The 26,852-nt window shown below is 40.5% G+C and overlaps 1 protein-coding gene across 7 annotated transcripts in view; it reads right to left on the bottom strand.

The window, feature by feature from the left end:
* The window catches only part of lsp1a (lymphocyte specific protein 1 a), a 215,809-nt gene that overhangs the window by 9,545 nt on the left and 179,412 nt on the right, over window positions 1-26,852 (bottom strand). For all 7 annotated transcript variants that reach the window (XM_052029179.1, XM_052029175.1, XM_052029176.1 and 4 more), the window contains 5 exons: window positions 26,673-26,754; window positions 25,193-25,324; window positions 21,479-21,577; window positions 11,791-11,883; window positions 10,311-10,419 (listed from right to left, as the gene is read on the bottom strand). In XM_052029179.1, the coding sequence (XP_051885139.1) occupies window positions 10,315-10,419; window positions 11,791-11,883; window positions 21,479-21,577; window positions 25,193-25,324; window positions 26,673-26,754 (511 nt within the window). In that variant the 3' untranslated portion in view covers window positions 10,311-10,314. The remainder of the gene's footprint in view (window positions 1-10,310; window positions 10,420-11,790; window positions 11,884-21,478; window positions 21,578-25,192; window positions 25,325-26,672; window positions 26,755-26,852) is intronic.

The following is a 26,852-nucleotide window of genomic DNA, read 5'->3' as shown; positions in this document are numbered from 1 at the left end:
AAGCAAGGCAGAAGATGGGAAACAAGAGTCTCAAAAGGCAAAGGGATCACGAGCTAATAAGATGTGGGATGCGATGCTGTATCAAATGTTTGCATGGAAAGAGCATTTGACAGAGGCAAGTAGACCAGACCAACAGGAATCAGGTTTGGAGAAATCCGGACAAACACAACAGAAAACATGGTTCAATTGCCGTCTGCCTCTTCTACTTTTTAGGCCTCGATTTGATGCCAGAAAGTTAAAAGCAGCAGCTAAAGGTCCATTGAAGAGGATTGGTAGCATATTGATTGAATCAGGGTTGCATCGCAAAGCTATTGATGATGACGAACTTAAGGACTTCAATCGAACTGCAAAAGGTTGGCAAACAAAAGCAGCAGCCTAAATATGCAAACTAACAAAACAAAGCGGTCAACCAACATCCAGAGTATACCCTTTACTCTGGAAACACAAACAAATTAGAGTTACGTAAATGCTGCCAGTATGGATTAGATTTTTTTTTAATAAATTAAATTCTTATACACATAACAACATGTTACTAAATGTAATAAAAAGTAAGTTCAACCAGATTCTGTTCTTGTGAATTATGTTTAACTTGCTCCTTTAGATAAGATATCTTAATTAGTCACTTGTACATTGAAACACAGTGAAATGCATCTTTTTTGCGTAGAGTGTTCTGGGCACAGCATTAATGGTTCCACGAGTGTGTGTGGATGTATTTTAACCTTCTGAAAGACTGGCACCAGGCACATAGGTAAACCATGATGTAAGAGCTGGACAGTAAAAGCAAGACCTGGTGTGATGAAGCTGAATGAGCTAAAGAGTCATTGTTAGATATGATAAGCACTGCAGAACAAGGTCTAACATCAGATGCAGCACAGATGCTACCCTTTCCAGTATCGGTGCTGTTGAGACCAGCTATATATTTTTTCCTTTATCTCAATTCAAATGAATAAGGGTTCTGAATTTTCACAATTCAACACTAAATGAATTTAGTGTGATTTTTTAATCTGTTGCTGGACAAGAATCGCCATACTACAAATCCTTATAAACTGCTGGTACTACACCAGAGCACATGACTGCTTATCATATGAGCACTGACAAAATATATTTACAATAAGCACATAAAACCTATTCAAGCATCTCAGGAATGAGACATTTGGATTTTCTGAATGTGCAGTGACACCAAGGGATATCTCTGGGACAGTATAGTAGGTTAACTGTAACCGACTGCACACCTTACCTAATTCTAACTCTTTACGTCTTCAGCACGTGGAATCTCTTACAGCCCAATTTCTTTTCCTTAAACTGCTCTTATGCAGCATTATTTAACTTCTATAAAGTGCAGTGTAAAGTAGGGAATGTTGGATCAACAGCCCTTTAAATACTTTTCCTTATTGTCCTTTTCGTCGAGGTCCTTGGCAATAAAATTGAGGGAGGTACATAACAGAGGACAATCCAACATCAGTCATTTGTTTTAATCATCTCCAAAAGATCAAACTACTTCCATGGTGTCTGAATTTGCCAGATTAGCACCAAAGTTAAAACTTCTTAGGTGAGTTCACACTAATATGTGGAAGGTATGCAGGGAAGAGACTAAAAACAAATGGATGGAAATATGCAACAACTCAGCTTGTGAAAACCTTATTTTGGATGCAGCATTTCCATCAGATAAAACCATTCATTTTCATTAAGGGTGTTCAATCAAATTACAAAGCCAACTTTTCAGGTGCCGACTGTTCTTTGTAATTCCAGCATTTCTTGCTTTGCACCCAAATTTTGCACTCAGTTTTCCAATTCATTTCCAATGTGAAGTTTGACAGATTAGTGACTGCACCGATAGAAGCCACTAATGTAAGTTTTTGAATTAATATTCAAGAGACATTGTTAATGATAATGGTTCTAGTTTCATAGTAACAAAAACCTTAATATAAAATGATAATTTTGATATACCTACACCAAATTCTTCGCTTCTTGTGTTTTATAATACTATCTGAACCTTCTGGTACATTATTTCCTTGCATCTCACTCCCAGTCATATCTGGGCCCTAATGGATAGAAACTTCTCAGTTATATCAAAAAGCCTCCGGATTCCTGATTTATCCCATAGGATAAATGAAATGCACAAAGAAATTTAATACATATTTGGAATTTTACTTCTGTAACACAGTGGGGCAATTTTCAACGTTCACCTGGATAAGTGGTGAATGGACCAATCCTGTCCACCTTCACTAGCTGGATGAACTGCTCAGAAACCTGCGAGTACTGGTAAGTAGCTTGCTAATGAGTAAACAAATGGGTCAGAGCAAAGCTGGGGGACTTTATGAAGGAACCCAATAAGCAACCAGGCTCAAGTTTGTGAACTTCAGCTTGGGATCTTATCTCATCCTTCTAGGATGCTTAGAGCTTCACAGTTTCTGGCAGTGGGCACTAGAAAGTATCAGAAGAATGAACGTTGCTAGCCAATAGCCAGCCCCACCTCTTACTTAGCCTTAATTTCTTAAAAATCTAATTTTGGCCATCTACCACTGACCCAGTTGAGAATTGTGTTAGTTCTTATTTAGTCAATTAACAGAGAGACCTGGGGGTACAAGCAGATAATTCCTTGAAAGTGATGACACAGGTAGACGGGGTAGTGAAAGTGTTTGGGACGCTTGCTTTCATTGGCCAGGATATTGAGAACAGGAGTTGCGATCTCATGTAATGGTTGTACAAGATGTCGGTAAGGCCACATTTGGTGTACTGCGGACAATTCTAGCTGTCCTGCTATAGGAAGGATGTTATTAAACTAGAGGGGGTAAGAAATAAAAAAGATTTATGAGGATATTACCGGGACTGGAAGGTTTAGATTATAAATATAGGCAAGATAGGCTAGGACTTTTCTACCCAGGAGTGTAGGAGGCTGAGGGGTGACCATATAGAGGATTATAAAATTGTGAAGGGCATAGATAAGGTGCTTGGTCACAGTCTTTTCCTCAGGGTAGAAGAGTCCAAAACTAGAGGGCAAAGGTAAAAGTGAGAGGGGAAAAATTTAAAAGGGATCTGAGGGGAAAATGTTTCACAGAGTGAGTGGTGGGTGTATGGAATAAGTTGCCAGAGGAAGTTGTAGAGGCAGGTATAATTACAACATTTAAGAGACATTGGGACAGGTACGTGGGTAGGAAAGATTCAGAGGGAAATGGGCCAGCACAGGCAAATGGTACTAGTTCAGTTAGGCAACTTGATTTGGCACCAATGGGTTGGGCTGAAGGGCCTGTTTCCATGCTGTATAAGCTCTATGACTCTAAGATGTGATCAGTAAGAGTCACGCTACCAACAAGCCAACTGAAGACAATATTTAAACAATGTACTTGGCTCCGCCTCATTCCATTCTGCTGTTTCACCACAAAAATTAATTCTTTAAAATATGACCATTAGACCACCTGTACTGCACGTTGCCTTGAAAATGGCAGAGGACAGGCAGGGGATCCCACTGAGCTATCCCAGTTGAGAAAAACTGGTGGGCTAGGTGGGGCGTCCTGTCCTAGATCTGTAATTATTTTGTTTTGATGGATTACTGGTAAATAATATTAATGAACTGATTGGTAAAATAATGCTTCATACCTTCCTCAATTCAATCACGTTCCCCCCCTCCCTCCCTCCCTCAACCCCTTCCCCTTCCCAGGTGGGGAGCAGCACTATTTCCTCAACAGCACAAAGCATTTGCTGGTGATTGAGCAGGATAGCACCAGTGTTGAGCCTCATTTCCACATGGTGTTCACTTGAAAATCATCGCTCAATCTCAGCATCTGTGGATGTAAGCATTTACTATGATTTGTGGATTGCTGATTATTCGCTTCAAAGGCAAAACAATGTGTTCCATCTGGTGTCCTAGCTAGAAACGTCTCCAGGTTTTAATTATCATCAGACTTTAGATTTACAATCCTTCAAAGTTGCAATGGAGTTAAGAGACATTCTCCTTCATTCTGTACATTTCAAAGGACCACTCTTCCAGTACACTTTCAGGAATGAATACGCACCTCCACCCCTTATTAGACACCTCTATTACATCCTTCTCCCTACCACAAAGCACTATATACTTTACCACATTACCTTCCTGTATGCTAACATCATGTATCCTCACTGAAGTTCCATAATCCAATGCATTCTCTACCTTCTAAAGATCACCAGGATAATAAGAGCGAGGCAGAAGATATACAAAAAAAAATACAATGGGACATAAATCACAGGACCAAGATAGGAAGGGGGCAATAAAACCAAAAGCACATGATGTGTCATCATTCTTGGAACAGCTACTAGGTTGCTCTAATGAAAAATAAATTGTATTTGAGTGTGTGAAGTAAACAAGCTACACGTCTCTTTGCATCAAGCCATTGTGGGATTTCTTTTTAAGAGAAAAGCTTAAGGACATCCATTTAAGTATTGCTTGGGCTGCCCAATTTAGAGCATACAAAAATAAAACCCCACTGTAAATCAGCCACCAGCTGGTTTTCCACTGATCAGAAAATATGCTTGGTAGTTGGGCTAAACTTGGACAACATAAAAACAGAATGTTAACTCGATAAATACTTCTACAATATAAACCATGTAAATGATGGAGGTTACTTTTATAACTTAGGCTTTCAATTCACAAATTCTCTAGTCCAATGCAAGTTTATCACTGAAACAGCTTTCAAAGTGAAACAGGAAGTTCTGAAGAAGGTGGGAAGTGGCACTTCCTGTTCTCTAATCACGGCCAAACAGATGCTGCCCAAATTTTTAGTCATTAATTCACTCCCACGTGGCTCATTTATATACTAAACACTGTAAATTTGTATTTTCAAATGCAAAGAACCAACAACATGGGGTAACATGTTTTTAAGTATTTCCCTGGAGCAGATTTTCCTCCTTTATTCTATACATTCAGAGATGTTTAGAGGTAGGACAGCCAGTGAGTCATTCTGCTGGTTCCAAGCTGGTCTCCCGATATTTAATTTTACTGCCACAATTTGCTCCCAAGAGAGATCTGGCTGTACATTCCATCCAAGAGTGAGTAAATCTTTTGTAATTAGCTGCAAACAATGGAAATAGAACACTTTACATTCATTCTCATTGTCTTCAAATTAACCAGAAATAAAAACAGAAAATACGGGAAACACTCAGGTCAGACAGCATCTGTAGAAAGAGAAAAAGAATGAGCATTTCAGGTCAAAGACCCTTCAATGGAACTGAAGAGTTAACTCTCACTTTATACAGGTGCTGTCTGACCTGTGGAGCGTTTCCTGCACCACCTGTTTTTATTTCAGATTTCCACCATCCAGAGTTGTTTTTTGTTTTGATTGTCATTCACCTTAACTATGCTGAGCAAGGAGGTTTAATACGTTCTTGGCATACAACTGATTGGACCTTTCCTGTACCCTTCCCCACTATACCCGTGTGACCCTCAGAATTTGATTCTTTGGAATGATTAGAAATTCCTCTTCAATTAATTTGGGGGTCACTATCTCAGTAGCTCTGGAGGAATTTCCTAAAATGTGCTGCTTTTCCTCCCACTGCCTAAGATAACTTCCCGATAAGAGGCTAGCATTCAAAAGGAAGCCTATTTGAAGTATATCTCTGGCCCAGGAAATTCCAGCTGGTGTGTGGGACAGGTAAATGGGGCAAGCTGAGGGTTTTCATAATGAACTTGTACCTTGTTTCCACCCATGAGAAACAGTAGCTTGTACATGTTCAGAAAAATCACAGTCAACACAGGTTTGGGAACAGTGAATTGTGGACAGTTTTCCAAACACAATTCCAGTATTGCTACACAGACAGGGCAAATACACACACACCTGCTACAATAAAACAAAAGAATGGAGCAAGGAAAAAATACCTCATGCTCACTCCTTCCACAAGAGTACAATCTCTTTGGTCCATGGAGTTTACTCATTTAATCTCCTGAAGGAATGTTCTAACCAAGTACTTCCTGATCCCCAAATTCCAGAACATTTATCCATTGCCACATTTACCTGACCATGTTTTCTATCAGTAATTGCCCCAATATTCCTTAAATATCACTGCTTCTGATTAACATGACAAATTTGTCATGAATTCATCTCCACTCCCGCACAAAAAAATAACAAGGCTGCCCATATCAAATCTAGTTGGCTCACTTGGGAAATAGCTCAAAAGCTGCCAGGTACACGTCCTAGCACAACAGAAGCATGGAGAAGGCAGTCATCAAAGAACCACACCTAGAATATAAACTTGATCACAGATCTACTGAACAAACTCCCTTCTGGACTGGAGGTACTGAACTGCCAACACTGGACTGCAATAGGATGACCTACAGAGGAATTTGTGTGGACTTGAATAAATTCAGGTAATGGACAATTACCCTATTCACTGATATGCACTTGAGTTCTTTAGGAATCCAGGAAATCTCACTGAATACTGAGAAATGGAAAGTAGTTTAATAACCAAACCAGGTCAGGAAAAGTAAACACATTTTCTGGTTCAACTACATCTTCCCCTGTAAGCACCCTTTTCTCCCTGTATCACACTTCAAGTCCTCCCCATCACATCATTTCCTACCTCCACTCAGCGTACAACAGCAGTCATCACATCCTCATTTATTCATCCACCCTAACACTCGCTATTCTTATACAAAATGGGGCATGCGTCTCATTGTTACCTTTACCTGATCCCTTGCACCCTGTGAATACCTCACAGATGTGTGTTTCTCAGCCCTTGTTAGAGAATAGAGGATGGTGATGTGCTGGTAAAGTAGAAATTCATAGGTGTACAGGGGACCTGATGGAACTAAGTGGCATCTCCCACAGCCAAAGACTGCTCACAATGAAATTGCAAATAACTCTGCCACACATAAGCTGACTGTCATTTCATCACTGACTGAAGTACAACAAGAATGAAAAGGGAAGCAGCAATTGTCAAGATTGTCACTTTGCCACAGCTAAATCATATCCTTTTCTTTAGTCTTTTAGGGACTTCACTCGTACAGAAAGTGATACAAGACATGAAGATAATTCCTCAGAAGATCACGTTACTTCTGAGGATGCACTTTCACAGGACCCACAGGAGTGCCCAGGCAGACATTCTCACAGGTGGGCCCCCAGTTGATTGGGTTCTTACCTGGCAATTCACATCAGGTGAATACAAGTAGGCAGGGCTGGCAGAGACCATGTAGCTGTGAAGTGACTGTACTGGGGGTGCAATGCTTGTATTAAAAACATATACGTGCATCTTAAAGGTGACTCATTGAAGGTTGATTTCTGGGATGGCAGGGTCATCCTATGAAGAGTGCTGGATAAAATAAGTCTTTATGCTCTGGAGTTTAGATGAGGCAACTTCACAGAAATATTTCACATTCTAAGAGAGCTTGATGGAGTAAATGCTGAGAGGTTGATCCCCCTTGCTGGAGAGTCTAGAAGCAGGCCTCATTGTCTCAACAGTAGAGATTGACCAAATAGATTGAGAGGAGAAATTCCTTCACCCCATGGTTTAATGAGGCTTTGAAATTCTTCAATCCAATAGTCTGTGGATTCTCAGTCAGCATGGTCAAAATGGGGGTAGATGGGCCTTTATAGTCTACTTCTGCTCATGTTCTCATCCTTTCTAATTTTCTGCTCAGCTGGATACACGTGCTGAATGGAAGGATCTATTGTTGAGAAGGAGAATGTGAAATGCATCTACAAATTAACCAGTAGTCATAGAAGTGCCACTAATACAGCAGAGTGGATTGAGAATTCAACTTGATCCCCTGTGTATTGGTGAATCAAAAGAATTGTGAAAATGTCTGTTATAGGAAGTCCTTCTCCATAGAACTTCAAGCAACACTCTCAAATGAGATCAAGCTGAAAGGAGGGAGATTTGAAGGAGACCATCCTGGAAGTCACTCAGATATGCAAGGGCAGTCAGCTGGGGACAAAAAAAAGGTAGAAACAGCTTTTGCTTGGTTGTCCACTATCATACTGAAGACAATCCAAAAGCTGAATTGAGATCAACACAAAAATAAAACAAATGAATCAGCTTTGATTATCTATTCTTCCTATTTACTATCTACAAAATGACAAAACCAAATCTGAAATCATCCAGCAGTTCTGGATTTTAATCACAGAAACCAGAAGGCTGGCAGAGGAGCAACAGGAACTGACAGCTTTAAAATGTTGCTTTGGCCAGCACAATCCTATAATTAGGTGAGGAAGAAATATGCTCCAGATAACGCCAATCTATACATAGGGCTGAGTACCACATAACACACGAGTCTCAGTCCTGTCGTCTTTGCTAATGTCATTGGTACATGTCAGACTGCTGAATTGGCTAATCTGTACAAACATTCCTCGATGAATCACTCTAAAGCCACAGTGCACATTTCTTTCGGATAACTTTGACAAACTAAAGACAGGTGGATCTGTTCCACAATGACTCTTAATTTGGACAGTTTCCCTAGAGGTAACTGTACACCACGGGAGTAGCTGGCGCTCTGGCTGGGTACTACCAAGTGAATCAAAAACTTCAAAACTAGATAACTTTTCATATCAAATTACCGATGCCTGTGCAACAATGATGCTGGACCACAAGACCTATTATAAATAATAGATCAGGCATAAATCAGATTAAAAGACATTTGTGAACAGACCATTACATCTTCTCCACTCTAAATCCTTGAAGCCAATTAAGCATCACCAAGCCTTGGACTGAAGAATTTGGAGATGTTCTTGAGCACCACAATATTACTATGATGAATTTGGGACCAGTGTCCATGTAGTGACCATGACCAGTAAACTAGAGTTTACAGTCAGCTTTAGATTGCACTAAATTAGAAGTGTTTGCATCAAAATAACAAATAAATGTTAGTATTAGCAGAAAGCTGACTCTCTAAAAATATTAAAATCAAGAAGGGTGGAAATATCCAGTATGTCAGGCCTCATCCGTGGAGAGAGAATCAGTTAACATCTCAAGTCAGTGAGGTTTCACCAGTATTTTCTGTTTTATTGCTCGGATCTGCAGCATTTTAAAAGGATTTAAATTGCTCAACCTAGGAATTGGCATGAAACTGAAACACTAAGCGGATATATGAAGATAGGGAGACTATTTATCCAAATTCAATTTGAGCGAATTCATGCCCAATTTAGTCTTCCCAATATAACTTTATATAAATCCAAATCACATGCACTGAATTTCTAATGCAATTCTAGACTTTAAAACATCCTGTTGTGTTAAACATTCAGGTCAAATCCAAAAAAAGTAGGTAATATAGCAGCTGTATTAAAACTAGTTCAGACTAGTTGTGGACAGAGAAGAACCAGGCCTCCACCAAGCTGCTCACAACTCCAAATCCACGATAACCAATGTGGCATAAAATATGTCAGACTGCCTGACCACTCAATGTGCAGTTACTGAAGTAAATGGCAGGGTTTGTCTTCCTTTCCATTCAGAAAGTGGCCAGACTAGTGGAGTAACTTGCTGATTATTGAACCAGCCATCTTCCAACTGCCTGTACATTGACAAAGCCAGTTTCTTGTACTGCCACAGGGCTGTGGGATCTCCCAGCCTTTGCTTCAACAGGCTCCCAGCCTTTGCTTCAACAGGCAGCTCCCCTCAATCCAGTTCCAATGAGCTCATTTGGTGCAACCTGATGGCTGAACAGCAAGCGGCCTGTGACTGAGTGAGACAGCAGACTTTCCCAGGATCTCTGACTCAATCTGAGACTCCTATGGTAGAGCGAGAGGTGGGGTTGGGGGAAGAGGGAGGGAAAAGAACTTTGCTGAACATTACCATATAACTGTTTGCCCAAAATACCAGCCAAGGAGCTGAAGCATTTGGGGTAAACAATTAAATCAAGGCAGAAACTGGCCCTAATCCTGTGTATTCATCTTTTTATGCTTTTTAAATTGTTCAAATTCCAGTTTCCTCTCAGAGGATTGAGATAGAAACCCAAGTGTTGTTTCAGCTGTGAAACTTCTTCAGAGTAGAGGACATGCCCTATCCAAAAACAGTACACAGCTGAGTGGCATTGTCTAGGATTTCTACGTCAGTCAATGGAAAGCAAAGGAGGTGATATCATCAGCATGTGAAATGACCTTCCCAACATGGTGGCAAATGGAAAATGGTGGAGTGCGCAATGTGGGACTGGCCAGGTGAACTCGGTCGGTAGGATTGCCAATTATTCCTGTGCCACAGGCTGCTACTGTGGGTCGAGCACTGGTGGACATTAGGTTTGACAAAGAGCCCCATTGTCAGCATTTCAACCCAATGGAAAGTTAATTTTATTGAAGACCTACTCAAACCCAACGTGCACTTCACTTGTTGACATCAAAAAGGATTGAACTCACTTGATTAACTATTTGCATTGGTACCATGCTCATCATCAGTAATGGGGACCTTCTCATATTTGCCATGACCAGTCGTCACAAACTTGTACCTTGCACCTGAGGGGTGATTCTAAAATAAAGCAAACAACAGGATTATTTATCTTGTGCTACATATTGTAGAAGGAAATATGATAAAATTGGCTTGGCAGGTCACATTAAAATAGTTTCAGAATAATTTTTTTCTCAATAATAACAGCTTTGTGACCAAGATTATAAAACTTACTATGGTTAAAATTATTACATTTTACTGTACAATTTCCACTTTAATAGAATTTGAGGTGATTTGGGAAATTATGTCAAGGCAGTAAGCTAGTGTAAGTTTCAGTGGTTTTGCAATGAACTATTGTATTAATTGTGGATCTAGGCACAGCTATGCTGATGCTATTTGCTTGTGCACTTGCTATTGGCATCAGTTAAGGGATAATAGTTTACAAATCATGAAACATAAACAAAGGTGGCATTGAAAATGTAAAAAATCTACAAAACCTTGGATCCACATCAAAAATGTATTTGTAGCAGTTATTTCCACCCAAAAGGAGCCTTCAGCTCTTTTAATTTGTACATTTAAACAGAAGAAAAAATTCTGCCTTGAAGAAAATGCAACTCAAGATTACGATCCATTTTTGGACCTGCCCGAAACAGAAGCTGAAAGTTGAGCAGCTCATCCCTGGGTTGTGACGGAAGGTACTTTAAATGCACCACCAGATATTGAATGTGCATATCTTTATCACACTAAATCAGAATTGCATTAAAATAATATTATATCTCCAGAATAAATACGACTTTCTTTCTCAATTAAGAGAAACCAAGAGTCCAATTCATGCTCCATCCCTGTGAACGTTAACTAGGATTTCCCTGGACATTCAGAAGATGAACACAAGTTTCCATGGCGTGCCAGTTATCAGGTAGTTCAGCTACCACAACACTATTCAATTTTATGGGATGGGGGCGTCTGTTTGAATACAAATATCGAGAGGTTGTGTGGTGGGGAAATTGACAACCGAGGATTACAAAAGATTGAAAATTCTGTTCCTTTTTATTTAATCACTAGCTGTATATGTTGTCTAACCTTATTTGCCCCTGAACTGAAAATATAGTTAACAATCAACCACATTGATGAGTTTAGAGTCACGCGTGTTCTAGAATGGATCAGGATGCCAGATTTCCTTTCCTTGGGGTTAAAGTGAACCAGATGGGTTTTGATGGTGCTCCAGCATTTCCATTACAGAGCATAGCTTTGTTTTAGAACTTCATATTTTATTCAATTACTTGAATATAAAATCCATAGCTGATGATTCAAATTCACATCTGGATCAGTGGCCCAGTACTCTGTCTGCTTGTCACTTAACGACTACTGTAATCTATATGAAGTGCTCTCATACTATGCTTGCTTTTGTTTCTAAAATCTTCCTGACAATGAGATGACAGCGAGTTTACTCACCTTTCCAGCATTTGGTAGTTTGGTGAAAGAATGGGAATCACTCTTGTTTTCCCAAATATTCTTTTTGCTCCTCACATCCCCTGACTTAATTTCCTATAGAAGTACAATGATACAACATTAATTGTAACAATCTGAAACCCATGACTTTGTTGGATGTGTTTAACCTTCTGATGGAAATATTACAGACGTCACAGGTATCAATATGATCTTTAATGAAGTCTGATTTACTTTGCACGTAAAATAACACAATGGTCCATGATAACACTTTGGTGACAAAGCGCTGCTTTTTCCAGATTACAACAAAATAACTAGTTTGCCAAATAAACTCTTCAACTAAAGCAGTAGTTAAAAACTGCCTGCTAGATGGCCCAAGTTCTGGATTCACAGAACAGAAAATGGCAATTCAATGCTTTAAACTAATATTTTGTTTCAGATATGTTATCTTGAAGCAAAATAACTTAAGTCAGTGCATAACTTCAAGCCAATGTAATTGGTTTTAACTGATGATAGATCCAATATATTCTCAAACATTCATGCATTCAGATTGTATAAAATATTTTACAAGACTTGTGTCATGAATTATTCCAACACTTAAAGGAATGCCAAATAACATAACAGTTAAAACTTTATTTTAAAGCATGCTGAAATAACACATCAATAAAACTCAGTCTGCACCATGGAGATTGTCCAGTCTAAATAAAGCGGATACTCTAACTCTTCAGATTTCAGTTTTTGAAGCTGAGTAACAAAAGAAAACAAAAATGACTTAGATTTATCCAGCACACTTCAGATATGATGATTTTTTCCCCCCCAGAGCTTCAGCAAGTTGTTTCCAATATGGAAACAATGATCATACAACTGCTCTGATTTTGGTAGCACTGGTGGAGGTAAGTTATGTTGGAATATCATCTTGTTCTCTTTGGGACCAGGTGCTCATTTTTACATTTTAAGCAAGTTATATTTCCAAGACTCAGCACCCACATGGAATGCCACAGGAAACCATAAACCTCAGATCCCAAAGCTATTCTGATGCATTTGTTGAAAGGAGAAATGCTTTATTCTGGCAAGCTGTTGAACACTAATTTTCTCTCTGCCTTGAAGTGCAGCCAATGAAAGAACACCTTCCGGTTGTCCTATGTGCAACCAGTACACATAGCCAGAAGAGGGTGCTATTGCCTTACAGCCTCAAACCATGTTCTCGCTCTGCGTGGGGTTATTTTAAGTGGGAATACTTCCAGCTTGAATAACACAAAGGAACAATAAATTACTGATCTCCTTCCTCTGTGAAAAGAATCAGATTTTGTATTCATGTACTGTCTCAAGAGGCTGATTTTCAATCAACCTCAGTTTTTTGACTCAGGTCACTGAGTCTTCTAAATCTAAAAATGATGTTGTAGTTTGATTTTGAAAGCAAAACATTGCATTTTAATTGTATAATGCTACATTCTCACTTTTCTTTTGAGAGAGAGAGACAGAGAGCGAGACAGAGATAGAGCGAGACAGAGAGAGAGACAGACAGACAGAGAGAGAGAGAGAGAGAGAGAGACAGAGAGTGACAGAAGGGAGAGAGACCTGCACTCAGAAGCAGTGAATAACACTGATCTAAAGATTGGATTCAGTGCAAACCTAAAATCTTTAGATCAGTGTTCTTCACTGTTTTTCAGTAAAGGGCCACATTGGCAAAAAAACTTTCAATGTGAGCACTACTAAATTCACACATCACTCAGTAGTGTTTATTGGTACAATTACTCTTTCCCTCTGTCTGTTTTTCTCTCTCTCACACACACACACACACCCTTGGCCAATGGTTGCCTCCTTGCTTCCCATCCCCATTTGCATTTGCCCATCCTCCATGACCTCACATCTGCTGTCCTTGAACCCTTTCACTTGGAGTATTCTCCTCTACTTACACACTACTTTCTCATCTCCTCTTATCCTCCCACAGACTCTCTTGCTTTAACCCTTAAGCTCCCTCCTTCTCAGAACCATATGAGGGTTGATGGGAGCTACCGCTGGCATGCGGCTCTTACAAGGAAGAGATTGCTCCAGGTAAAATATCAGTTTGCCAATCCACTCAAATCATTATTTTAAAAAGGAGTTTGGAAGGACCACATCAACCCAACTTTGTCTGATTTCATAATGTTTTGCCCCTGGACTTTCTATTGCCTGCAGAACACTTGGATCTCAGATCATACAGAGTTTGGACCTCATAAACACTCTGATCCCCAGAACCTGTCTTTAGTCACCTCTTGGGGTTGGAGAGGAAATTTCCACATTACTATTGAATTGGCTTGTGTACTTTACATAATCTGTTTATTTGTCTCTCTGTGTTGACATGATTAATGGTGGCAGGAAACACTAGGAATCTCAAAGATCTGTTGTGTCATGTCCATGTCGGACTTATCATTTATTTATATGCCCTCGGGCACCATGTGACCAACAGAATGCATCATAAAATAGCCAAGTGTGCCTTCGTCTGAAGCACAAGATGTGCCATTGCAAAGCTTTACGGAAAGAAAAAGTGTTTTGCACGCACTGCCATTTGCTTAATGGGCACGCTCCCATTGCCACGGAGACGAGATCAAATGGGGTGGTGATGCGGAGGACAGTTTGATTGAACAAACTGTATGGGAGCATACAGGGGTGGCTTCCCAGGGAATATCCCGAGCATGGAGCGGGCTGGTCGTGTCCTGTTGACATCTGTGGTCTCGAGCCAGCCACCAGGATCGACTGCAGCTTCAGGACACAGATCCATGGATGAGGGAATTGTGACCCGCACTGAGCAGTCTACGATCTGTACCAAGGCTGACCAGCAACCAAGTTTTATCAAAATAAAACTACAGGAGATGTTCTTCAACATATAAAAACGATATCCCAGTTGGGACACTTTATATCATTATTTTTAGCATTAGGTACTTCTTGTTGAACTGTGCATTAATTACATAGGTCTCCAGCAAGCATCTGTAGGAGGGACTTCACTGTATCTTAAGCAGCCACAAAAGCCTTCAGCTCACAGAATATCATGGAACAGATTTTTCTCCATTTTACGTTCTATTTTCAGTCTGACACAGCAAATTGGCAGTGGAGCCCCAAGACATATACAGTACTTGCCCCCTCCCCCCAATAAACTACCCGAGTCCTTTTCTGCCGCGCTCCAGAGGGCTGCCAGTGATACCTGCAATATCCTCACTACACCCATGTGGTAAGGGCTGGCTGGGGTGTCCCTCGTCTCCTGTTGTGGCCTTCTTGTGGCCATGGGAAGGAACATCACCACAAAATACTGGTGGGCCAGAAACTCATTCAAGTGAAAGGTTAAAGCTTTGTTTTGAGATGTTCAAAGAGTTTCACATTAGGAGGGATTTAAATTGCTAAAGCACAACAAAAACCTGAAGCATTTTAGATGTGCACTTGAGAATTTTAAAATACAATTATACAAATTGAACCTGGGTAACTGAATATCTCCTGGATCTGAGCGAAGTGAAGGATTGTGGGAGTGGAACTGTCCAGATATGAATCTGACAATAACCTTGACATTATTCTGTAAGGCCCCGTATTGGCATGAAACAGCATTATAACTTCAATTTAAAAGTTGTGAATAAATTATTTGCAAGGTTTAACTAAGCTTTAGTGATAGGGAGTTAAGCATGGAAACATGTGCTTCAGCCCACTGGGTCTACACTGACCATTAAGCATGCATCTTTATACTAATCCTACGCTAGGTTAATTTTATTGTCCCCACATTCCCATCAACTTACCCCATATTCTGCCATTCACCAACACACTAGGAGCAATTTTCAATGGCTGATTAACCTACCAACCCACACATTTTTGGGACCTGGGAGGAAACCGGAGCATCTAAAGAAAACCCATGTGGTGACACCGAGGATGAGCAAACTCCACATAGACAGTACCAGAGGTCAGAATTGAAGGTGGGTCACTGGCGGTGTGCGGCAGCAAGTGTACTAGATGCACCACTGTGTCACCCTTTGATAAACATCATTGGAAATTCAAAGCAAATGAGTGTGTGTGAGGGTGGTAATGAACTCCTACCTTCCTTCAACCTTGAGCCTTCACTGCCCCAAACTTTCAAAATTTCCTGAGGTATTCCTGTTACTTCATTGAGATCCCTGGCAATGCTTCAGGAAGCTGTGCAAGGGAACCCTGGCTCATTTGGCCGGTGTGGAGGAATCGGGGCCTCAATGAGGGATCCTGGGGTAAGATCAGTGTGTGGGAGGTTGATACCTTGGAGAGAGTTGGGGGCCTTATGGAGCAGAAGGGTAAGCAATGGGACTTAACTGAGAGGAATCCTGGCCAGATCCGCAGATCAATGTACACTTAACTTCCTGGGCAATGCCCTAAAAGGAGTGTGGAAAGGGGAACACCATCAAACCATGTGCATCGGATATGGAAATCACATTGGATGCATGAGGGGTGACTTGCAACCAGGACTTCCCAATTGAATTTTCAGAGTGGCATGATTTAACCTGGAAGGAATCCTCATCGCATACCTCCAGGAGAAGAAAAAACAGATTTTCAGACAGTGCTGAATTTCTTAATTTCTAGGCCACTGAATTGAAGTCCTGCTCTGAGGGACTGAAGTGGCATTTCTTTGGCTTTAAGGAGAAAGTGAATACATTTCCCGTCTCCTCATATGAAGGCAACACAGCTTTCTTTTTATTTAATACAATAGGGGCTAGGTGAAGGAAATATCATCCAGCTGCCTGCTTTAGATCCCAAAACACTACGACTGGGTATTGTAATCTGCCTTAAAACAACAGAGCACCAGGCCAAACGTTTGCATTTTGGTTGCAATCAGCAAATCTTGTATGGGTTTCAAGAAGGGACTCAAATTTCTGCTCAGTCTTGTGTGGATATCAGTGAATCCAAAATCTACCATTGTCCTGTGAAATTGCTTTTGAACAAAACCAAAACCAAAACCAAACTTTGCTTAAACATATTCTGTAATATATCCAAGGTTGGTATCTTCTTGCAATTCCATTAATACACTTGAAAGCGGGTCTACCAGAAAGAAAGTGCCTCTGTTTTTCAGCACAATATAATGGCGTGTTGAACTTACATATTGCAATGTGTGTATGCTTGTTCTGTGCAGTCGCACTCCCTTCCAGCAGCAATACTCGATTGCAAGAGGCTTAAATCATCACCACACACAATTTGATGTCACTGCACGTCAATTGACCTCCATGTGAATGGATGCCAATACACATGGAAGGCTCGAAAAAAATTTTGAAGAATGCACAACCCATACACATGGAACGTAATTGTGCTTAAGAGATCAGGCTTCAGATTAAATTCTTTCAAGAAGTTTATAAAACTATGCAAAAGAATTTATGTCGCAAGCACTAAAGTCAAGTATAATTTAAAAATGTACTGTGGCACGTGTTTTCTTTCAGGCTGTTTTTATTTATTGTGTGAATCACCCATTTAGCTGTGAGCAACACTGGTATTTATTAGGGTTACATGCACAAAGGTTAACTTAGAAGGCCTTCTTAAAGGCCCAGAAATACTGGTGAATTTAACCTGGAATGTGATCAGTCACTTGTGTCAAGTTTACTAAAGCTAAGGCAATAGATCAGAGGCCCGTTGATGTTAATTGTGTTAACTGATATTAGGGTGACCAAGAACGGAATCTAAAGAATTCACTGGACACATCAAACTGAAGCAACATCAACATTCCCATTCATGGCCTCACCCAATTTCTCCAGATCAAAACAACTCCAGCTCAAATTCATCAAAAGCTTAAGCTGGGTGATAACTTGGCTTTGGGTCAGTACTTTGGTTACCTTTCTAATGTCCATTTGGTCATTTGAGAATGGTCCCTGGTCTCAGCTGTGCTGTTGGGATAGGAAGGCATGAGGAGGCTAAACACTTTCCAGGTATGTCCCACACTGGAAAGTGAAAAAGTCACTGTGGGTGCTTCTTAACCACCTCATTGTGGTGTACTGACGAACAACATTAATGGAGATTACCCACCAGCCCAGACCACCTCCAGTCACAGAATGGAGACAAAAGTCTGAAAATTTACGAATTTTTCAGCAGCTCCCAAAGTAACCAAAGGTGCCTCAAATAACTTTAAAAGGTCTTTTATAACATTTATAATTTACCATGTAATATAAGGTGTATAACATGTAAAATTGCAGATTGTTTCTGCAGTTAGAACCATAAAACAATACAGCACAATACAGGCCCTTCGGCCCACCATGTTGTTCCGACCTTCAACTCATTTAAACTCATTTCTGCACATTTCTGTTTCCCATAAACTGAAACTGAATGTTGTTTAAACAATGGTGCAAGAACAGCCCCACTTACAATCAGGAATGTCTGAAAGAATTTATCAGTTGCCATATTTTCAAAGAGCTTCAGTAATCCCTGAATAATAAAACTGGCAAAGTACATGCAGGCATGCAAACAAGCAGCTACTTTGAACTGAGTGATTGTGGACTTAAGACCAAGCATATATTTTACTCAAATCTAATGCCAGTACTACAATCACTTAGGGCAACACACAAAGAGGTGGAGGAACTCAGCAGGTCAGGCAGCATCTTTTGAGGGAAATGGACAGTCGACGTTTTGGATCGAGACCCTTCATCTGGACTGAAAGATAGTGGGAAATGACCAGTATTAAAAGGTGGAGGGAAGGGGTGGAGCAAGAGCTGGCAGGTGATAAGTGGATCCAGGTGAGGGTGGTGATAGGCAGATGAGGGAGAGGGGAGAGTGGGAATGGTATCATGATGCCTTAGGATTCCCTTAACCAGCACAAGAGAGACTAGCACAGCTGGATTCAGTGCCAGAGATGCACCCAGACACAGAATGCCATTGGCAATTTACAACAAAAGTCCAGAATCCAATCATTGTATATCGGTAAAGACACTGACATGATTGCAAAAGGAAGATTAATTTGAGCTGGAAGGAAGTGTGGTGGAGGAGCTGGAGACTAGCAACTAGTTGAAGTATCCATAAAAGAATGCCACTTGAGGACAGGATGGACCTCGGGTGTGATGAACCACACATTAATTGAAACAGTTCACACACAGAGAATGCCTCTTGGATGGGAAAATGAGGGAAAACAGCGCTATCTGGGTCTTTTCCTTGTCCTTGCTACAAAGAAGATATTGTGCACGGAAATCACTGCTCTCACTCCCACAGTAACTTCTCTGTCAATTCTCTTCTGTTTGATAATGTGAAACATCATTGGAGATCACAACCCACGGGGGTTTCACTAGAAACATCTACAAAATGACCTAGAAAATCCCAAAAGAATTTGTTCTTAAGACTGAAAAAGGACCTGCAATGATGTTGAATAGAATATCCTCAGGGTATTTCACAACAAAAACCCCAGGAAACCCTAATGAATAGAAAGGAATGCACACTCAGCTCCAGTATAGCCATGTCTCTGCTATTACATTCGTTACACATGCCAAACTGGCCACCTTTCAACACGCCTTGCAGTTAGTTAGAAGTCCACAGAAAAATTACCTTCTGAGAAGCCAGTGTACAGGAGGATTTAAGAAAAGGTACAGAAGATGCAGAAGAAAAGGAGTTAGTCAGAGTCAGAGGCAAAGCAAATCCAAGATTTGGAGAGAGCCTGAAGAGAAGAAAAAGAATGAATACTTACAAGGTGAAAAACAATGTTTTTGCTCAAGAGACTTAAGGCAACTAACGTGGGCTGAAAATTGCTTCCTTTTTCCATGGAATGAATAAGATTCATGTCCAAAAGAGATCTGGAATTCGGGTGTTGTGACTGTTACTCATCATCAAATTCAATACTCTCTCTTCATCAGCAGTGTCCACACACAGTAAGTTGATCAATTACTGTTTTTTTTTACATAGCACTGGTTGAGGAAGACTAGATAATTGAAGAGGCAGAACTTTGGCTAGCATCTCAGCAAAAACCCATTCTCCCTCAGTTCTACACTGGGCTGACAGCCTACATGGAAAGGACAAGCCTTGGTCAGTAGCTCGATCCCAGAACCTTCTAACTCACCTGCACTATTGATAAGCCAAAACTTGACACATTGGATTATGGTTCAAGTCACACAGCTCGCTCTGCAACTGTTGACGATAGTTTATGAAAAACTCTAAAAACAGATACATTGATGCACTGAAATGGAGCCCACCCCCTGCCACCTCAACTCTTACACACGTTTAATGTCTGGTGTATCTTGTGGGTTTCCAGAAACATTACTCAAAAAGCAGTCAGAAGGCAACTGCCATCACCGGGAAAACCATAATGGATAACAGTTTACATTGTGGTATAAATTTCTAGTAAACTATTTATCCCTCAGTAAAATTCCAGCCTTTAACTCAGCCCTGAATATCATTTAGACATGGAGTTCACTGGGTGCAAATCTGAAAAAAAAGTCAAAAATGGCTGGAATCAATGTGTAAAGGAGAAGACAGGTGAATATGAAGACTATGTATTTAATGCCCATCATGTTAACCTGCTTTCTCTGTGGCTTGAATGCTGCCAGACTTGCTATCCATTTGCAGCATTTTCATGATATAGTCCATCTCTGAATCCTAAGACTAGAACACAATTCAGCTATGTAATTCAGAATTTGCAACATATGTTCCATTTTCTCTGTAGTCTATGTAGAATCTGTAATCTACAATCTATGCAAAACCCTTGAGGTAATGGTGGACTTCGCTGGCTCTTTTTTAAGTGACTGGGATACATTAAGGGAAACAACTGTTGGTATGACTCATAAGATTTCTGGATGATGATCTCAAGATTCTATGGTTATTTTTAACAGCAACAAATCACCCCCCCCCCCAATGCCTTCCATCCAATCACACCTGTGCAGTTGGCACAGCAAAGTTCACTTTTTGTGGAAATTCTGTGGAATTTTCACAATTCTGTGGGAAAATTGTGGCAAAAAAGACTTCCGTCTAGGCTCACAAATTGTCTGAAAGGTCATACAACTTGCAATTCTTTTTCCCTCTCAATATTTTCTGCTCTTCTCCTACAGACACTAACCCTGGGTGAGGCATGTCTTTGCACGTGTAGGCCATTCTCTGCTACCCCTCACCAGATGGGCCTGCTTTATGCATGAGCCAAGACACTGAATGTAACACACTGTCTGACTGCAAGGATTGTCTGACATCCATGTTCAAGTACATTCCAGCAGGAGCCATCTGAATCTAATTGTAGTCTCTGTGCTGACTGGAGACTGACCTGAAGATGTTTCTAATTCCATTTCTAATTGGAAACAATGGTTGGCACCCTATTCCCAAAATACCAAAAACACTAATAACCAATAAATTTGTTGGACCTGGCTTAATTGCCTAGATTTTCCCTTCAGCATTATTTTAATGTTGCTGTAAAACTTTGAATGAAATAGGTTAATATTAATACTAAAATAATGCAACTTAAAAAGTTAAACCAATAGATCTTCAGCTGTTTTTGATGTTTAATTTTTAATCATGCTTATGATTTGGGGCAAATGAAAATATCAGTTAGTGTTGTACAAGCTACAATATCCCACACTTATGTAAGTTTTAACATTCATTCCTACTTAAAATGTGCTCGAATCACATGAGAATAGTGTCAGTACAAAAATATGATGCATAAGAGAAACTGTCACCTTGCAGTAATGCATTTTATGATAAACATTTACCAGTGAAATGATAAGTTAACTACAGATTGGGGAGAGTGGAAAGTTTTACTTACTGCAGGTTTGGAGGGACTGGACTTGACACTGGACTCTGGGTTCTTGCTAACCCACTGATTGATGAGGTCACAGACACCTATTTTCAGTCCATCAGTATCCTGGATATAGATAGTATTTGGGAAAGAGAAAACAAGCTCATTACTGAAACATTAAGGCATGATCTTCAGCCAAGTACGAAACCAGTCACTTGCAAACATCTGTCTTGGATTTCAAGGAGCAGGAATTGGGTTACCTTAATGCTTTGTTATTTCTAACAAGCATTTCTCGACTTTCAATCATGCTGTGGTTGAGATAAGTTGATTATATGTTTGGAGATGATTGCAAGTCAGCATGGTTTATTGTCTTCTTTTATCCAAGGATTTTATCAAACATTACACAAGACTCAACAGAACTTGTTGGCAGGAGAAACTACAATAAATGTGAATGGCGTCCAAAAATTCATCCCACTGACAACAATGTCACTCAAGTTGTCACCAAGTATGCAAACAGATAGAGAAGGCTGCCCTTGGCACAAGTTAAGCAACTTTCCTTTCTAATCAAAAAAGCCAATGATTTATTTACAGAGAATAAAAAGTGGAAGTTTCATACTAATTTCAAAGAAATAAAATGCACTTTGTTTCTGGGTGACAATGACAACGATTCAAATTTATGTGAAAGCAAAATGCTACGGATGCTGGAAATTTGTAATGAGGACATAAAGCACTGTAAATACTCAATAAGTCAAGCAACATCGACAAGGGATTGCCAGTACTTAACTTTGTGGTGCTGGGAAATTAAGGACTCGCATGCAAATGCAGGAGGCCTGGACTTGCTGACCACATTTGACTCGTTATTTACCAGATGTGTCCTACAATTAAACCCTGCTGGAGTCCCACAGAAAACATGACGTAGTCAACTAATTTGATTTCATTTTTAATTAAGTTTAATTAAAGTTAAGTAACTATTCTATTGATTTTTATTAAGGTTTTGAATGTCTCTGATCATCAAGGACCTTCAGCTGTCATAGACTTTCTCAGCTGTTTCATGGGTGGGACTCATTCTGGTCCCCCCACGTGAACACATTGTACAAGACTCTGTTGCTGTGCAGAGCTGTGTCATTCCAGATTTCTCTCTCAGCAGGCGCGTAACACTGGATTTGTACAAGTTTAGAGTTTTTGTGTACTAACAGGCAAATGGAGGTGGTGAGGTACACTCAGTTGGATTCAGACACTGTTTTCACTATCCTTATTTACATCTCCTCTAGACCCATTCCCATTCCCTTGTGTGCTGCATCCTCATGTCTATTGTCATTCAATTACTTCTGCCCAAGCACAGACCTCATTTCCAAAGGCATTTCCATTAGATTGAAGAAGGAGTGACAATGTGTTCAAGTGAGGATAGCATGTGACACGGAGGGAACTTGCAGGTGGCGCCATTCCTATGCTTCTGCCACCCATGACACTCTGGTCTTGGTGAGATGACACCTGGACTGTTGTGTTCATTTTTGGTCTCCTTACCTAAAGCAGGCTATATTTGCTATATAGGGAGTGCAGAGAAGATTCATCAGACAGGTCCCTGTGATGGTAGGACGGAATGATTAGACTTTGCTTCTATTCGCTTATCGAGAAGAATGAGACATGATAACATTGAGAAATACAAAATACTTGGAGGGCTCGTCAGGATAAATGCGGGCAGGATGCTTCCCAGACTATAGAATCTAGAACCAGGAATTACAGTCTCAAATTAAGGGAAAGGCTATTTAGGATTGGGATGAGGAGAAACGTCTCCATTCCGAGGCTGGTGAATATTTGCAATTTGCTGCCACAGAGGGTTATGGAGGCTGTTCTTGTTTGCATTCATAACAATGGTTGATAGACTTCTGAATATTAGGGGAATCAAGTGATTTGGTGATAGGATGGAAGACAGGGAGGTGAGACAGTCAGTATAAAGAAGTGAGCTCTCTCTGCTCTCTCTCTCAGTCCCAGTTGAAGGGTCTCAGCCTGAAATATTGACAGTCCATTTCCCTCCACAGATGCTGCCTGACCCACTGAGTTCCTCTAGCATTTTGTTTTTTTTTGTGTTGGTGCCCAGAATGTGCTGGCAGGGAAGGTGGTGGAAGCAGATATGATAGAAATATTTAAGAGGCATTTAGACAGGCACATGAACAGGCAGGGGATGGAGGAAGATGGACTACATGCAGAGAGAGGGAGACTAGTTTAAATTGGCATCATGGTTGGCACGAACATGGGGCCAAGGGCCTGTTCCTGTGCTGTATTTACTATGTTCTATGTTCAGTGTAGCAAGGTTTGGATGCCAAATAGCCATCTCTTGCTTCTATTGATTATGCTGTCAAAGAAGCCATGGGAAATTGTTGCAATGCATTTTATGGAGGCTACATACTGCTGCCACTGCCATAGTAGGAGAGTATATTTAAGGTCATAGATGGAGTACCAATTCAGTGGGCTGCTTTGTCCTGAATTATTTGAGTGTCATTGGGGCCGTAGAGTATTCCATTAAATTGTATTTTTTGGATGGAGAAAAGACTCCAGGGAGTCACTTGCTGCATAACATCCAACCCTTAACCTACTCTTATAACCACTGCATTTGTGTGGATTGTTCAATCAAGTTTCTTCTCAATGATATCTCCTCCAATCCCTGTTTTTAGAGTATAGGGAGCGAGATTCTGAAACGACACTGCCATTGCGTGTCAGGCAGAATTGATTATACCCTCCCTTGTTAGTATGATCATCAACTAAAACCTGTTTGGTGAGGATATTAATTGCTATTTATTAACTCAATCCCGAGTGTTATCCAGATATCACTGCATGTGGGAACTGATGGCTTAAGTTGCCTGATGTGTTGTGAATGGGAAAGCTCTTTTTCAGGAATGCACTTTTCCAATGGGCCAAAGTTAGTGCTCCATTATTGCTCCCGACCTGCTCTGTTTTTATTTTAGACTCTGCAGATTTTCTTCAATCAATATACTCATTTTGGCAAGGAATCACTAACTTCCTCATTTCACCTCATGTTAAACTGACCCCTTTAACAAAATTACCATTATTTTGTTTTTAAATATTAATCAATTGCTTACTGGATTGGTATTAATATCAAATGGAATAAATGATAATCAAAAAATTCCAGAGCCTAACGCCCCTTCGAGTCTCAGCACACCTCAATATGCTTTACCTTCCTTAGTTTGGAAAATCTGTGGACACCATCAGCTTTCATTTATCAAAGACAAGAACACTCAGAGAGTTGATTGATGATAAAGAGCCTGACGTTTGCTTTCTAACAATGTACTTAAAGTTTAAGAATGCTTGCTATTATTCCTTGGCTGCCGTGCAAACAGCTGGACAGATGCCGTGACATGCTGAAGATTTATTTCCCCTACCTCTGGTGATGAAGTAACTTTTTAAATCTGGATATTGGTCTCTGCTGAACACCCAATTCCCACGTTCTGGCAGATTTGCCATTTCCACTCACAGTAACTTTCTGTGATGTTTCTTAAAAAGAAATCCACTTGGGTTGTCAAGTTGTGATGCTGTGCGCAACTACAGGATGTGACAGCTGACAAAGCCTTGGATTTTCAACATTAAACTGGAAGACTCTATGAGTCCCACAGGAGCGATTGGGTTTCCAGTTCATTCAGCTATAGATGTCAAGCCAAGTGGATCAGTGTGCACTTATGGATAATGGTCTAAAGTAGCACATAGGTGGTAAAAATAATTCCTTACCTTACACGGTGTCCCTCTGGTAGCTGTGCTACTGGCAGCATCGCCTGTCTCCCATAGGTTCTTCATGGTGGCCACATCCTCTGATAGGTTTGGGATGTCCAATGACGTGTGCCGCAGTGACTTTGTTGTGCTCTGTGTGTGTGAGAGAGAGAGAAAGGGAGAGAGAAAGGGAAAGAGAAAGCAAAACAGAAACACAGAGAGCAAAATTAATAACTACAGATAAAACAGGCAACAATTTGCTCGCATGAGACTTCAGCATGAATGTACCACACTGATGACTCAAACAGACAACACTGCTAACACTCACTGTCTAGGTCCAAATAGAGGCAAAGGCCTTGTGGATTAAAACCTGGGCGATCGGTGATTTTATGACATACCCAACAACAGTCATTAATGACAAAGGGTGGGGCAAAATTAATACCTAAAACAGTGCACATGAAATGTTACACATCTCTTTTGTTACAATTTGATGTTGCACATCAACATCACAGATTACACAAAAATGTTACACATTTGAAAAAGAGAAATGAAAGACATTGTAATTAGTTTACTAGTACGGGAAGTCCCTGGGTTACAAACGAGTTCCGTTTTTGAGACTGTTCGTAACCCGATTTTGTCTGTAACTCGGAACAGTGTCTGCACATGCGCACTTGGCCCGGGGATCATGGCCGCGCACGCACACGTGGCCCGGGGATCGCAGCCGTGCATGCGCACTTGGCCCAGGGGTCGTGGTCATGCATGGCCCCAGCCGCAAATGCGCACTTGGCCCGGGGTTGGGCCAAAGGAGGTGTACTGCCGTCGTGGTAGTATCAGGGGTCGGGCCCGCTGACGAACTGAAGGTCTTTAAGACCACGAAGGTCAGTTCGTATGTACGGGCGTTCGTAAGTCGGGGACTTCCTGTAATTCAGAAACAGCTGTCTCATTTTCCATGAGAAAGTTACACTATTAATTCCTTCCCATCCCACACTACAACACTGACTACACTTCAAATGTACTACGTTAGCTGTAAAACACTTTGGGAAGTGCTGAGGTCAAGGAGGGCTTGGACATCCTGTTTAGCTTTCTCTAACCATTTCCGATGATTTGCTTTCAAAACGTATCCACTCACAATAGTGAATGCTGAGGCCTCGTAGCAGGATACGTGTGGCGTGGGTTGGGGTGCAGTAATGTATTAGTTCAAGGCTGAATGAATGGCTGTTTCAAATCAGGATAAATTATTACAGAGAGATTACTGGCTAGCAACCTAGGATCACATTAGTAACACCAGGAGAGACGAAACATTCCACCAGGCTATTCTGCTGGTTGGAAAGATCAATGACAAAGTGACTTATAAAAAGAATAAAACAGTTAAAGTTAACACATAATAAACAGCAAGGTGTACGTCTAACTGTGATTTTTACAATGATTTAATTTTCAAAGCAATAAGATCTGTGGGTAAAAAATCAATACTTGAGTGCAGCTGTAGAATAAATCAAATTACCTCAATGGCATTGGTATACTGCTCCAATCGTTCATCAATCTTTGATATGTTAGTTATGGGCTGGGTCTTCTTAACACTGTTACTGTAATTCAAAAGAATTTTTAAAACTAAAATTGCATTAAAAAAGCAGTTTAACAATATTACACAATTATATAGAAACATCAGAAAGGGAACCATACT

Source organism: Pristis pectinata, chromosome 14, assembly GCF_009764475.1.
Source record: "Pristis pectinata isolate sPriPec2 chromosome 14, sPriPec2.1.pri, whole genome shotgun sequence".
NCBI lineage: Eukaryota > Metazoa > Chordata > Chondrichthyes > Rhinopristiformes > Pristidae > Pristis > Pristis pectinata.
The sequence above is the reverse complement of the archived record's forward strand: the minus strand, read 5'-3'. Positions and strand labels throughout refer to the sequence as shown.